General features: G+C 39.4%; 1 protein-coding gene and 1 pseudogene across 7 annotated transcripts in view; one reads left to right on the forward strand and one right to left on the reverse strand.

The window, feature by feature from the left end:
• The window catches only part of LOC132105403 (acyl-CoA synthetase short-chain family member 3, mitochondrial-like), a 68,661-nt pseudogene extending 63,747 nt beyond the window's left edge, over positions 1–4,914 (forward strand).
• LOC132105870 (liprin-alpha-2-like) overlaps positions 3,369–13,916 on the reverse strand; it is a 216,017-nt gene continuing 205,469 nt past the window's right edge. For 5 of the 7 annotated variants that reach the window (XM_059511341.1, XM_059511340.1, XM_059511345.1 and 2 more), the window contains 8 exons: positions 12,897–13,072; positions 12,662–12,759; positions 12,394–12,569; positions 11,299–11,367; positions 10,561–10,717; positions 10,035–10,091; positions 5,909–5,989; positions 3,369–3,957 (listed from right to left, as the gene is read on the reverse strand). In XM_059511341.1, the coding sequence (XP_059367324.1) occupies positions 5,931–5,989; positions 10,035–10,091; positions 10,561–10,717; positions 11,299–11,367; positions 12,394–12,569; positions 12,662–12,759; positions 12,897–13,072 (792 nt within the window). In that variant the 3' untranslated portion in view covers positions 3,369–3,957; positions 5,909–5,930. The remainder of the gene's footprint in view (positions 3,958–5,908; positions 5,990–10,034; positions 10,092–10,560; positions 10,718–11,298; positions 11,368–12,393; positions 12,570–12,661; positions 12,760–12,896; positions 13,073–13,916) is intronic. The other 2 variants (XM_059511344.1, XM_059511343.1) reach the window with 1 other exon arrangement.

Below are 13,916 nucleotides of genomic sequence, written 5' to 3' on the forward strand. Positions count from 1 at the left end.
GGACAGGTGGTGAGCAGTGCCTGGTTCTCTCCACACATACCGCTTAGAATTAAGGCCAAAAAGTTCTATCTTGGTCTCATCAGACCAGAGAATCCTTCAGGTGTTTTTTAGCAAACTCCATGGGGGATTTCATGTGTCTTGCACTCAGGAGAGGCTTCCGTCGGGCCACTCTGCCATAAAGCCCCGACTGGTGGAGGGCTGCAGTGATGGTTGACTTTCTATAGCTCTCTCCCATCTCCCGACTGCATCTCTGGAGCTCAGCCACAGTGATCTTTGGGTTCTTCTTTACCTCTCTCACCAAGGCTCTTCTCCCCCGATAGCTCAGTTTGGCCGGACGGCCAGCTCTAGAAAGGGTTCTGGTCATCCCAAACGTCTTCCATTTAAGGATTATGGAGGCCACTGTGCTCTTAGGAACCTTAAGTTCAGCAGAATTCTTTTCGTAACCTTGGCCAGATCTGTGCCTTGCCACAGTTCTGTCTCTGAGCTCTTCAGACAGTTCCTTTGACCTCATGATTCTCATTTGCTCTGACATGCACTGTGAGCTGGAAGGTCTTATATAGACAGGTGTGTGGCTTTCCTAATAAAGTCCAATCAGTATAATCAAACACAGCTGGACTCAAATGAAGCTGTAGAACCATCTCAAGGATGATCAGAAGAAATGTACAGCACCTGAGTTAAATATATAAGTGTCACAGCAAAGGGTCTGAATACTTAGGACCATGTGATATTTTAGTTTTTCTTTTTTAATAAATCTGCATAAATGTCAACAATTCTGTGTTTTTCTGTCAATATGGGGTGCTGTGTGTACATTGAGGAAAAAAAATTAACTTTACAGTTAATTTACAGCAAATGGCTGCAATATAACAAAGAGTGAAAAATTTAAGGGGATGTGAATACTTTCCGTATCCACTGTATATATTATTTATTTATATTTAGAGTACTGAGTGCACTTTTCTGTCCAGCCATACAACTAGCCTGTCTTAGCTTTGGATTACCATCATGCATAATTCATGATATTTTCATAACCGCAAGCTATTGATGATGATGGCAGGTAGCCATGAATTTAAAATTAGCAGTTTTACAAACCTTATTGGTGCACCCAACCACACAACAACTTTTTTGGCATGTTGTAAGGTTAGTCCACTTCTTCTATCTAATACTGTATGGCGGTTTGTTTTCCCCTAAAAGTGGGCGTGAATCTGTTCATAGACATTCTATAATGCTGCGCCGGTTGTTCATATTGCGTTTCCACTGATATTCCTTTTGGTTGTGGTGTTCCCCAAGGTTCGATGCTTGGGTCTTTGTTGTTTTCAGTGAATTTGCTCCCCCTGGCTTCTATTTTAGAAAAATATGGTGTTATCTTCGCCTACAGCGCAATAAGTTTTCACTTCATCCATTTTTAGAATGCCTAAACGAGCTTAAGCTATGGCTTTCAAGCAATTTCTTACACTTGAATGTAAATAAATCAGAAATGATTTTGTTTGTAATAGGTTCAATTTTTTTTTTTATTCTATAGCAAGGACATTTAATTGATTGTATTGAATTGCATATAAATAAGGATTATTTAACTTGGTTCTTTCAAGAATCATAAAAATGTATCACAATTTCCACATAATATTAAACGGCACAATGGTTCTCAACATTATAATAATAATAATAATAGTAATGATAATAATAATAAAAAAATATAAATACAGCCTTGGTGAACCCAAGAAACCTCTTTCAAAAACATGGATTATTTGAAACTTTAACTCCTAATGCTGAAAATTTGCTTGTAATAATATAATCCCAGATAAATGAAAGTCGCACAGCAGTCTGATTTGTGATTCTGACAGGCTTCTTTCAGTTATGTGTTAGACAGTCTTTGGGCGTGCCAAGGCTGTTATGTGCAGTTTGATTACTATATCTGTTCCTTTTGATAATAATTAGGCAGGACAGTCATAATCCTTGAGACAATTGAAGAAACTGTGAAAGAACCTGGTGAATAATTTACTCACACACAGACTCACTCACTCACTCACTCTCTGTTCTCTCCATGATGTGAGATTCTGTGAAGATATGCCATAGAGAATGGTTCCCATTAGAATGAACCCCTGATTATAACACAGTATTTTTTGTTAGTAATGTAATTTACGTACAGGATCCTATAAATTTACACATTTATATTTTTATCTAAATATAAGCATGTTTAGCAGTCAGCATGTTTATAAAATCAGAATCTTGGATAATGTTAAATAGGTGAATGTTAAAAAATATATCGGGTTCATATTGAATTCATTCCCAAGGTCAAAAATGTGTGGTTATATATATATATATATATATGTTGTGTAAAGAAAAGAAAATGAAGGTCGTTTTTTATATTATATTGTAGCATAATTTGTTTTGTAGCCCCAACTGTCAAAGCGCCAACAATTGCGTCAGTGTTTAAATGGTTGAATTTGGACGATTTTATTGACATTCACATCTTATAGTTTGACAGCTAAAGAAAAAAAAAAGTAGTTATTATAAAAATTGTCTCCAATTGTCTCAAGTAAAATGTGATTTTCCCTCATTCTGATCAGTTTTCTATAACCTGGACACGCTGTTGACAGTTTTTGTGAGATTCACCTTGCAACACAGTAAATTATGACTCAGTCAGTCAATGAAGGTCAAATGTAAATGTAATGTCGTGTATTGTAGCACTTGCATAGCATTGTAAAAACATTTGTGACAATGATTGTTCTAAAGCAAACCTATTTGACTGTACTTTTTTTATTGACAATGAAAAGTTGTTTGATCACCACATAGTTTTGACCAAAATACAATCAGTAATAAATAAAAAATGGACACAAAATAAAATGATTTTCTGCACGTGCAAAACAGGGACGTACAAACCGTCAAAGTGTCTGATATAACCGAAAGACGGGAGGTGCAGGGCTGTACAACAGACGTCCCCTGCGTCTCGAACAGAAACATTTTTACACCAAAGTAAGTCACAGCAAGTAAGTCTATGTTCACTACGAGCTAAGCCTGTCCTTTAGCGATTTGTTCTAACAAGAGGCAGTCGGATGCTCTCGAGACGAGGCCAGCCTATCTGCAACGAGCGCGGCGAGAGATTTGCGTTTTGTACTCCGAGACGAGTGGTCCGCGTCGTGACGAATACGCACCATGCTCCGGCAGTACAATTTTGTGCTACTCACGACGGGAAACAATTGGTGTTTTACGTTCCTTCTAACCAAACTATAAGAAATGCAAGCATATGCGTGAGAGAATATTCAATTACTCATGTTCTTCAATACGGCTTACCGTGACGGATGGATTTACAAACATTGTTGAAAACCCCCTAAAGTTTCAAAGCATGTGTTTGAACAGATTGTTGGATAAAGAACTAAACGAACGTTGAAAAAATAAGCATTAAGGCTCCTGAAAGTATCAGTGCTTTAAGAATTGTTTTTCTGTAGTGTCTTTCAGGAGTAGTGGTTTCTCACAATTCAACGCAAGATGACATTCTGATCTTGTATGTAGTAGCAATCGGCCTCAAAACGCATGACTGAATGAATAAAATGTAACGGCATGTTCAAAGTGTCTCTGGGGCATAGGCCAAAAATTAGAACAGCAGCATTGTTTAAAACCATGACGTTAAAGGACACAATGTGCACAAACTCTGAACGTGTAATCTTTTTATACAGATGTGTGTATGTATATATATTTATTTATATGTATGTATTTATATATATAAAACAGCTTTATTTATAGTGATTTACAGTTGAACCTACACATCCCCTGTAAAAGAAATACACAGTACTTAAGCCGAAGGAGCCACGTGGTGTGAAAGACAGAAAGAGCGAGAGCGTGTCGGCACCTGGGGTGGACGCCTGGACCCCCGCCTCCCCGCCCTGTCCTCCACGGGCTCCTGTTGTTCTCTTGGCAGTGTGACTCGTCTGAATTGTTTGTTCAGGCCAACTTTAAGGTATGACTCTGAAAGAAGTGAAACGGAAGAGAAGATCAGATGATGTTGCGGTTTGTGTGTGTGTGTGTGTATATGAAACATGCAAGGCTTGAAATTTGAAGTGAAAAGTGGTAGGTTTTGTAGAAAGTAAGATGTGGCGATTAGCTGAGAAAGTAAACTTTTTGCTTGTTTTTTGTTTTTGTTTTGTAAGGGTATTTGATTGTTAGAAAGTTGCATTGTGTTTAGCCCGTCAAAAGAGCAGCTCCAAGTTCTTTTATTTTTTATAATTAATGTATTGTTGGAGCAAACATAATTTTCTTAATCAGAATCAGAATGAGCTTTATTGCCAGGTATGTTTACACATAGGAGGAATTTGTTTTCGTGACAGAAGCTCCGCAGTACAACAGAATGACAGCGACAGAACATAAAACACATAATAAAAGAATATAAAAATACAAAAAATACAAATAAGTAGATAAGGAATGACAATATACAAATTGACAACTGTAGGCAGGTACCGTAAAACTTCAAATAATAGCCGAGTCCCAAATAGACGCCTGTCTCTTTTAAACGCCTGGTGTGACGACAGGTTTGGGTAAATAAAGGCCGGTCTCAAATAGAGGCCTGGTCTGTTTCAAGCGTGGGAAAAGCTGGATACGGAGCGGCTGAAAAATTCCTTTAAGGTATGCTTGCACGCGCGCGTGTGTGTGCGAGGGAGAAAGAGGAGATAATATATTTCATTGACTTCGGGATGTTATCCTTAGGTATGTGGCCTGACAGTAGCTTCTGATGGAAGTGAGGATCACCTTATCCATTGTTTCAAAGAGGGAGAGCCGTGCGCATCTGGGCGAGAGCTGTTAGTGCAAGCAAGGCAGGCAGAGTTAGCGGAGGCTGGAGAGAGAGAAGTGGAGGAGAGCGACGTGGAGGAGGAATTCGCCAATGAACTTGTAATTGAGGATCGCGGGGATGATGATAGTGATGAATAGAGTAATTTTCTTTCACATGATTGCAGTTGTTTTACAGGGTAGCCTTCATTCTTTCTTGTTGATATGTTTCGGGAAACAAGTTCATATACTCTATGGATTTTAGCGGTAACTTCTATTGTTCTGCCCATTGCTGTCACATCGTTTCGTTTTTTATGCTGCCAATAATCTTAGACATTTCTTTCACTAAATTATTTGTTAAACACATTCGTTTAGGGGTAACTTGTATTGTTCTGCCCATTGCGGTGACATTGTTTCGCTTTTTATGTTTTGTTTTTTTTTTTTTATGCTGCCAATAGCCAAAGACATTTCTTACATTAAATTATTTGTTAAACACATTCCAAATTAATTCTAAATAAAACGTAATATAATGTTGTAACCTCCTACTGTCATGCTTGAACATCTCAACACTAAATTAAAGGCCTGTCTCAAATACAAGCCGGTGCAGTTCGGCGATTTGGGTAAATAGAAGCCCGGGCTATTATTTGAAGATTTACGGTATATTACAAAAATGCAGTTATGTATGTACATGTATATTATGTGCAAAATTTAAGTGTATACTAAGTATGTGTGCTGGATGTGAGGGGTCCAGAGTGATTTTAACAGCCCTTTTGCTCACTCTGGATAAGTACAGTTCTTGAATAGATGGGAGAGTTGAACCGATGATTCGCTCAGCAGTCCGGACTATGGACTAATATGGAAGTGCCTGAGTGACTGTAAGCTGGGGTTCAAAAGTATTGTAGTTGGTATGTTTGTAACGTATGTGTGAAGCTGTCTAGATGACTTGTAGCAGGACGAGTAGTGTTGTAGGTGGATTAAGTTGTAGCTACATGTAATAATGGCTGTACACCTGCAGATGTGGCTGTGTAAATGCTGTTGATCAAATGTATTTGATTGAACGAATTGTTGTGTTTTCAAGATGATACAGCAGAGGAGAGGTGCAGTGAACATACTAGGGCTGAAAACGAATTTAGTTTAGCACAAGTGTGAGACTCACAGCTTATAGTATTGATGTTCTCTCAGCAAGAGTAGGTCCTCACAGTGGAGGTGTCCAGACGCTGTATCGCCGATGGCCCAACTGCATGGAAACAAAGAGATGCAGTGAGTCAATCTTTTGGGAGTCATTTGTCTGTACATCCATCCATGTGTGTTATCAGATGTTTAAAATGGAACTATGTACTGTATATAATTCAAGGAGACAAAAGGTGGGCAGTAGTGTGATTTGTACGGGTGAGTGTTATTACAAAGAAATTGAAGACAGACCCCTTGGAAGTGATCCGAGTCACTCTATTATGGCCTTGCTCCCTGGTTGGCTCTGTGTGTGTGTGTGTGTGTATGTGAGGGAGGGCAGGATAGAACAAAGTAGATGTAGAAAAGGCTGTTTATGCCATGTAGGATGAATTAAGACAAATGCTTTGATTTGTGTGAGGAGGTATTTATTGGATTGGGGTTCCTTTGAAGTGATCATTATTCAATCCCAATGAATGAAATTATATACAATTGTAAAGAAGGTGAATCCCTCCCACATAATTGGAGTTTGTATACAGCGTTTTGTATCACGGGGTCACTAGAAATGAGTACAGCATGTTCAGATGTGCAAACAATGAGACTGTTAGTAAGTCGGTCAGTGATGTGTATAAGTGGTTAATATCCACACACAGAATAAAGGAAGATCTAGCAACACTGGGGAAAGGTGGTAAAGGGAAACATGAATAAAACACTGCTCATTGGTGTACACGAGATACATACTGAGCTCACAATGATGAACGTACTGTTTCACTGAACAGTGTGGCAAGAGTAGTATTAGTGAAGCAGTCGGTCACATGAGGTTAGCCAGATTGGTTATCGGTAGAGAGAAGGTGGAGGCAGGTGTGAAGGGTTTAATTGGTAACAAGGAGAAGCTGTTCAGTGTCATGTGACTTTGCTTGTAGCTGGCGATTGGTTAAAGGGATAGTACACCCAAAAATGAAAATTCTGTCATTAATTACTCACCCTCATGTCTTTCCAAAAACATAAGACCTCCGTTCATCTTCAGAACACAAATTAAGATATTTTTGAAACATTCTGACAGCTCTCTGACCCTCACATAGACAACAAGGGTCTTTAGATGATTAGCGTTCACATGTTCAAAATGGCGCTATAGGGTGGAGACGATGAACTGTTGAATAATTTTAATTTTTTTCCTCCTTGCTAAGTTTCTGGACAATGATTGTGTAAGGACACTTGCTGTCTATGCGAGGGTCAGAGAGCTGTCAGAATGCATAAAAAATATCTAAATTTTAGTTCCGAAGATGATTAAGTAGTAATTAATGACAGAACTTTCAGTTTTGGGTGAACTTACCCTTTAATTGCAGAGAGGCGTCAGCTGTGGATGGCAGAGAAGGAGCCATGTAAGAGTGGCAGCCGTTGTGTGAAGACCTGGGCACTCCAACCAACAAACACAGCACGCTACACTCTTTTTCCTTCCTTCAGCTTACTCTTTCCATTCACAATTACTAACTACTCTATCTCACTAGGACAATGGACTCCTGTTCTCCTGCCAACACCTTTCAAGGTACTCACACACAAAGAAGGTGAATAGTACTGCTAATAGTAATAGTACTGCTAAATGGTGGCTGGCTTACACCACTTTCCACTTATTACCATCTAAACATGCCAATTTCACAACCCACCCAACCACTACCTAGCTTACATTTATCTGAGGCTTTTATCCAAAGCAACTTACAATTGCTATATATGTCAGAGCAATTAGGGGTTAAGTGTCTTGCTTAGGGACACATTGATGTCTCAGAGTGGATTCGAACCCGGGTCTCACATGCCAAAGGCATGTGTCTTATCCACTGCGCCAACACCACCCCTTACACCTGCACTACTGCTCACTAACTTCTGATCCAGGTCCTGGAGTTCCTCAGGGATCTGAGCAGAGTCTCCTCCTGGCCAGGGATTTCAAACATGCCACATTTTGTCTAAAAAATGCTGCCTCCAAAACAAATCTATTACATGCTTAAAGAGTTTCTGATTTTTGATGTCCAAGCCAGCTAGGAAATGTCCAGATCATTCTAGCCACTAAATTGCACAATCTATCTCAACAACTACTACTGCCCATTCATCCACACTTCAGCACCACCAAGACTCAATCACAGGTCTCTCACCTCCCTAAGAAACAAAAATAACCCCATCTAGTATATAAAGCACTGCCACTCCTCTTTAAATCATTCCCAATAAATCTGCTCCATGCTACTGCAATAACACAAATATGGTAAAGCATCATATCATTATCAGAGAATCAAGGTTACTTTACTTAGATAACCTTAACTACTTCAAACATCCATTCCTTCCCAGTGTTCACCATCTGGGACGTTTCACCACTTGGACATAGCCAACTCCCAGACCGCACATACACTGTCGCAGGCATATCAACCAACTCAGTCATGTACAGTATAAATTACACCACAAATACTATACTACCATAACAACACAATCAAAGCTCTGTAACATCCATTCCATACTAATCCAGTCACTCAAAAAATAGCAGAGTGAGCCTTTAGCCCCATGCTGTTATAGCCTAATAATTACACTACCATTTGGTCAGGTGATTATATCAAACACTTCACCCCATATGGCATTACTCGACCTTAGTACATAGTTTGCATCCTGTGTGTTGTGTCAGTAATATGAAGCATGTCCTCCAACAGAAAAAAACAGGACCTACTGCGTAAAGTCAATGACTTGGAATTTGGCCAAAAGTTGTTCACTAACCTTCTTCACAATTAGAGGCATTCTCCAGCAAACAAAAATATAACACTGCTTTCAATCAATACTACATATAGGGTCAAATACCAAGACCACACACATAGTCCACCAGAAAACAGGCAGTTTCTTAACCCTGTTCAGTTGCCATGCACCTTTTAGAAACCTGCATACACTGGGTGTTCACCTGTAATATTTACTACCACAACACCAAAGAAATCCCAGCAAGATATATCTTCACAGGATAAATGCCTCTGACCTTATCTCTGCACAAAACACCTACAAAATCAACAACAAAGACAACAAATCCATCACATGCACTGGTGATGCAGTACACAAGTTCTGAACCGCCCTTAGAGGAATACCCTTCACATTAACATCTCACATGCAAGACCCAGCGACTCCACATGTCTCCATGGACACACAGGAGCTACATTATCTTCATCGGCTGCTACTTCCCCAGCCCATCAGTATTACCTGTTCACTGTTTTCCTTTCTTTCTTTGAGTCCACTTACAGTCGCTACAAATACAGCAAACGCAAATTATTTGACCACAGGTGTGCCATCATTCGCCACATAGAAGAATGAAGCGAGGTCAATGTTACCGTGCTATATCAGGGCTTGAAAACAGAATTGTGATGTCACAAACCCTGGAAGTAACTTGTTGCATATCATTTGCTATCATTTTAAAAGACGAAATCTGCATTTGAATTGAACTTTCAGCATTGTAACTGCAGATATTTTTTATGGTCAAACAGCAACATTACACACTAAAGTTAAAAATGTGAAATCGCAATCAACCACCCCTTTAAATTTTACCATGTGAATTCCTGTCCCTGTTTTGATAATCTACTGTATTTCTTGCTGATACGCAATAACCACCACATCTCTCGAGTTGGATGTCTGCAAAAGGCCAGAGTACTACCGTATTTTTCGGACTATAAGTCGCATCAGTCCAAAAATACGCCATAACGAGGAAAAAAACTTATATAAGTCGCATTTATTTAGAACCAAGAGAAAACATTACCGTCTACAGCCGCAAGAGGGCGCACTATGTTCTCAGTGTAGACAGTAATGTTTTCTCTTGGTTCATTTCTCTTGGTTCATGTCAAATTAATTTTGATAAGTCGCACCTGACTATAAGTCGCAGGACCAGCCAAACTATAAAAAAAAGTGTGACTTATAGCCCGGAAAATACGGTAATTGTTTGGCACAAGGCTGCTCCAAATCTCTCTTTGCATCCTCCTGCTGGTTATATCTGACAGTTAAGAAAGGACGGGACACACTGAGACCACTCAAGGGGGTACGAGTACACTTCACTGTAGGGACAGGATCGGGAATGCCACACGGTTGGAGGCTCTGTCGTGTCTGACCTTGAAACCAGTCCAAATACATGTCGTCAGGACTGTCATCCATCGCCTCATACAGGACTACCCAGCAGCAGTCCAGAAGGAAAGAACAACAGAAACACAGTAAACCCAGTGTGTCTCTGTGTGTGTGTACAGTATATTTGTCATTTCTGTCTGACCCTCTTGTGGTGAAGTCTGTGTGTAACCAGTTATGTTTGGAATGGTGTCACACCATGCTACTTGTACAATGTTTCACTTTTGAAAAGAAACTCTGTATCAAATACCCTCATTACATACTGTATTTGCCTAAATATTCATTTATGGGATAGTTCAACCAGCCTTCAGTGTACAAAAGAGACATTTCAGAGCACAGTACATGCTCTTTTCCTACAGTATATTGGATCGTCTACTTCAAATCAGTACAGCTTCTCATATTGTTTAAATAAGTATCTAGTTAGCATTAAGCCGCTATCCCATCCCAAACATAGCTTGTGTCTCTGCTTTCAAACTCTTTGGACTGTGTTTGTGAACGGTACTGTGTGCGTCTCACCCTCTGGTGGCAGTCTGCGTGAGTGTGCGGAGGTGGCAGTGAGGCGAAAGCCAGCGGGCAGGGTCTCTGCTGAGCCAGGCATCATGCTGATCCCATGGATGTCCCGCCGAGGAAACTGCCTCCTCCACGACGGTCCTCGGAAGTCTTTCTCATCACACTATGGATGGTTCAGATACAGATTTAGTCCAAAGGGCTTTTGTAAATTACATTGTCTTATTGCTGCAATTAATTACATAAAACTACATACTCATACTATAAACCACCAAACCCACCCCATGAGAGAGTGAAATGGACGGGAGTCTGTGACTAACTAAAAAAAAAAAAAAAAACACTGCAAAATGATCAACTCACTGATTTTAACCTGACACGTGTTAGTTAGATTTTTTTCACTGGATGGCCTATGTTTTTTAGTTTTTGGATTTCATTATACTAACGATAGTCAAAAACAAGTTTATAAATGACCTTTCACTCATTTAGATTTTTAAACCAACTGACTAGTATTTCACTGTTAGCTTAGTAACAAGCAAATCTCTATTCTAATGAGTTGTCAGTTCTTGAGTTTTGTATGGGAGCTATTGACTGAAAACTATTTGTTCACAATCGCTAAGAACTTAAAAAAATGTTTCCTTCATGACACTGACTTCAGTATGTAGGCAATGAGAGTCGTTAAAACATTTGGAATGGAATCACTATCAACTGTTCAGTTCTATACAAAAATGGAAGAAACTAGTGATTCACCTCATCTAATCGTCTCTCCGTTCCCAGCGCCAGCAGATTGTTGTACTCTCTTTCCAGAATTTGTCTAGCCTGTAGAAAATAATTCATTAATTCAGCATTGCTACCTCCAAGTAACTGTAAAGTGCTTTTCACACTGAATGTGAAAATTTGGCACGAATGTTTGGTGCAGTCATGCTTTTAAATCGGAACAATACATTCTCATAGGGCTATACACAACAGACGTGATCATTCGCAACACGAAAAATCAAGGATTTTTTTCTCATCCTGTGTGTCAATATTTTCCCATCACTCCACGATGAAACGTGCCACTCGGCTAGATTTGAGCTAAGACCACGTGCCCAAAGCAGCTGCTGTTGCACAAACGGGTGAGAGTGGTGGCAGTTTCGAAAACTAGTGTAAATAATCACAGAAGAAGAGTATTCTAAGATAGAAGAGGATGCAGAATTGTTGTTGCTATCTATATTATCTATTGTTATGTATAATTTTTTAGAGTCCGAGTGTGTTCGCTTAAGATCTATCAATTATGGGATAATATGTCCTGCCATTACATTTTTCGATACATGAAATATGCACGCAAATAGACATAACATTATGAATGATATATATATATTCAATCCATTATAAAAATACAAAGAATGCATGCCTGTCTATTATAAAATAAAAATCCACTTTAGAACTCGATTGGAAGTTATTACAAGCACTCGATGATGGTTTAAAGTGGGTTTTAAGCAAAAAACCCAATCACATACATTTTCAAATGTAGCTTGATGCTAATTCTACCTCGATTTATATTTTAAGATGTATTCTTGTAGGAATTACAGATTGTTTGTGTTTCTGGTGCAGAACCAAACTTTATCTTAACTGAATGATGTATATATTGAGCAGGAGACCATATACGAGATGCATATCTGAGGAAAAATGAATTGCTGGTTGGCGCCACCTAGCATGCATAGAGTGAATTGGCAGAAGGCAATCAATCTTTTCGCGCTTGGTGTGAAAGCAGCATTCGTTGGCGGTGGGCCTCACTTTTTTGTATCGGGTTCAGTGTGAAACGACCTTCATCATAAAGAGTGTGGACTATGGATGGATGGGTACCTGAGTGTTTTGGTTGGGGATCTGCAGCAGCAGGGCCAGGCTGCTGTAGTCAAAGTTGTCATCTAGCGATATGAGCGCCCCGTGCACACCGCTCTCTAACAGGATGTTGGCGTAGTCACGGAGACCGATGCTCTGAATCCAGCGAATCACACGCTCGTTAGTCCACACCAACACGTCTGCATAAAAATATGCGCAAAAGTCATAACGTGTGTTTACGGACTTTGCATTATCACAGCCCCAGGAGTGTTTCCAAGCAGCTTCTGCCTACCTCTTATCTCATGCTGGCTGCTCTCTCTGCGTCTCTCCAGCTCCTTCCTGTCATAGTTGAGCTTCTTCAGGCACATGATGCCGTACTGCAGACTGGTTCTGTTGCAAAATTGAATCAGCATCAATTAATACATTAACACATATTTCAATCAATGCAAGTTAGGTCAAGTTAGCGCTAATTTAATTAATCCAATCAAATCATTTATAGCAATACTTGGAGACCAATGGCTACTGACCTGTGGAAACTGTCCACCATTTTTAAATGCACTCTGAGGTCCTTCTTGGTGAGGTGGTCCAGCATCCGTGCATCCACCAAACACTCCATGAAGTAGCTACGGTACTGAGGTAGACCTAGACTGGGCAGCCACTCGTTCCCGATCCACTCGTGGTTCATGTCCCCGTATGCCAGTGTCTAAATGATATGTGCAAAATCAGTAATACTGTGAAACATTACAGCTGTTTCAAATAACTGTTTCCTACGTTAATGTATTAAATATATTTTTAAACCAAATTCTTTCCAGGGATGGCCAGGCTGAATTTTTTCAGGAGCCATTACTCTAATCTTCAATGTCACACCACCCTTCAAATATCATGCTCATTTTGTGCTCATTAATATTACTGCGGCATAATCCATCCATCCATTCATAAGGTTAGTCAGTCATTCTGTCATTCTAGTGATAGTTCACTCAAAAGGGAAATTTCACCCAAAAAAGACTCACACTCATCTCATTCCAAACCCTTAAGACCTTTATTTAATCTTCTTCGGAACACAAATTAAGATCATTTTGATGAAATCCGAGAGCTTTCTGACCCTGCATTGATGAGGCTTAGAAACCTAGTAAGGACATTTGTTAAAACAATCCATGTGACATCAATGGTTCAACATTAATTTTATGCAGCTACGAGAATACTTTTTTGTGCGCAAAGAAAACAAAAACAATGACTTTACTGAACAATTTTGTTTTCTTTGCACACAAAATATTATTCTCGTAGCTTCATAAAATTAATGTTAAACCACTTGGTTTTTATTGCTGAAGTGTGTTGAATCATCTTCTCCTGTGTTCTACTGTACAGACATGAATTAACTTTTCTTTCAGCCTGAGGTTTATGCATTATACTTTTTGGTGTGAAAGATCCTTTACATTTGATATAAATAGAACTTCTTATGTTCAAAACAATTAAGCCCTGCTCATTTTCAAAAAGTAATGTGAAAGTAATGCAAAAGTAATGCAAACAACGCATTACTTTCCATAAAA

The sequence above is a fragment of the Carassius carassius genome, chromosome 26 (genome assembly GCF_963082965.1).
Source record: "Carassius carassius chromosome 26, fCarCar2.1, whole genome shotgun sequence".
In the NCBI taxonomy this organism is placed as follows: Eukaryota; Metazoa; Chordata; class Actinopteri; order Cypriniformes; family Cyprinidae; genus Carassius; species Carassius carassius.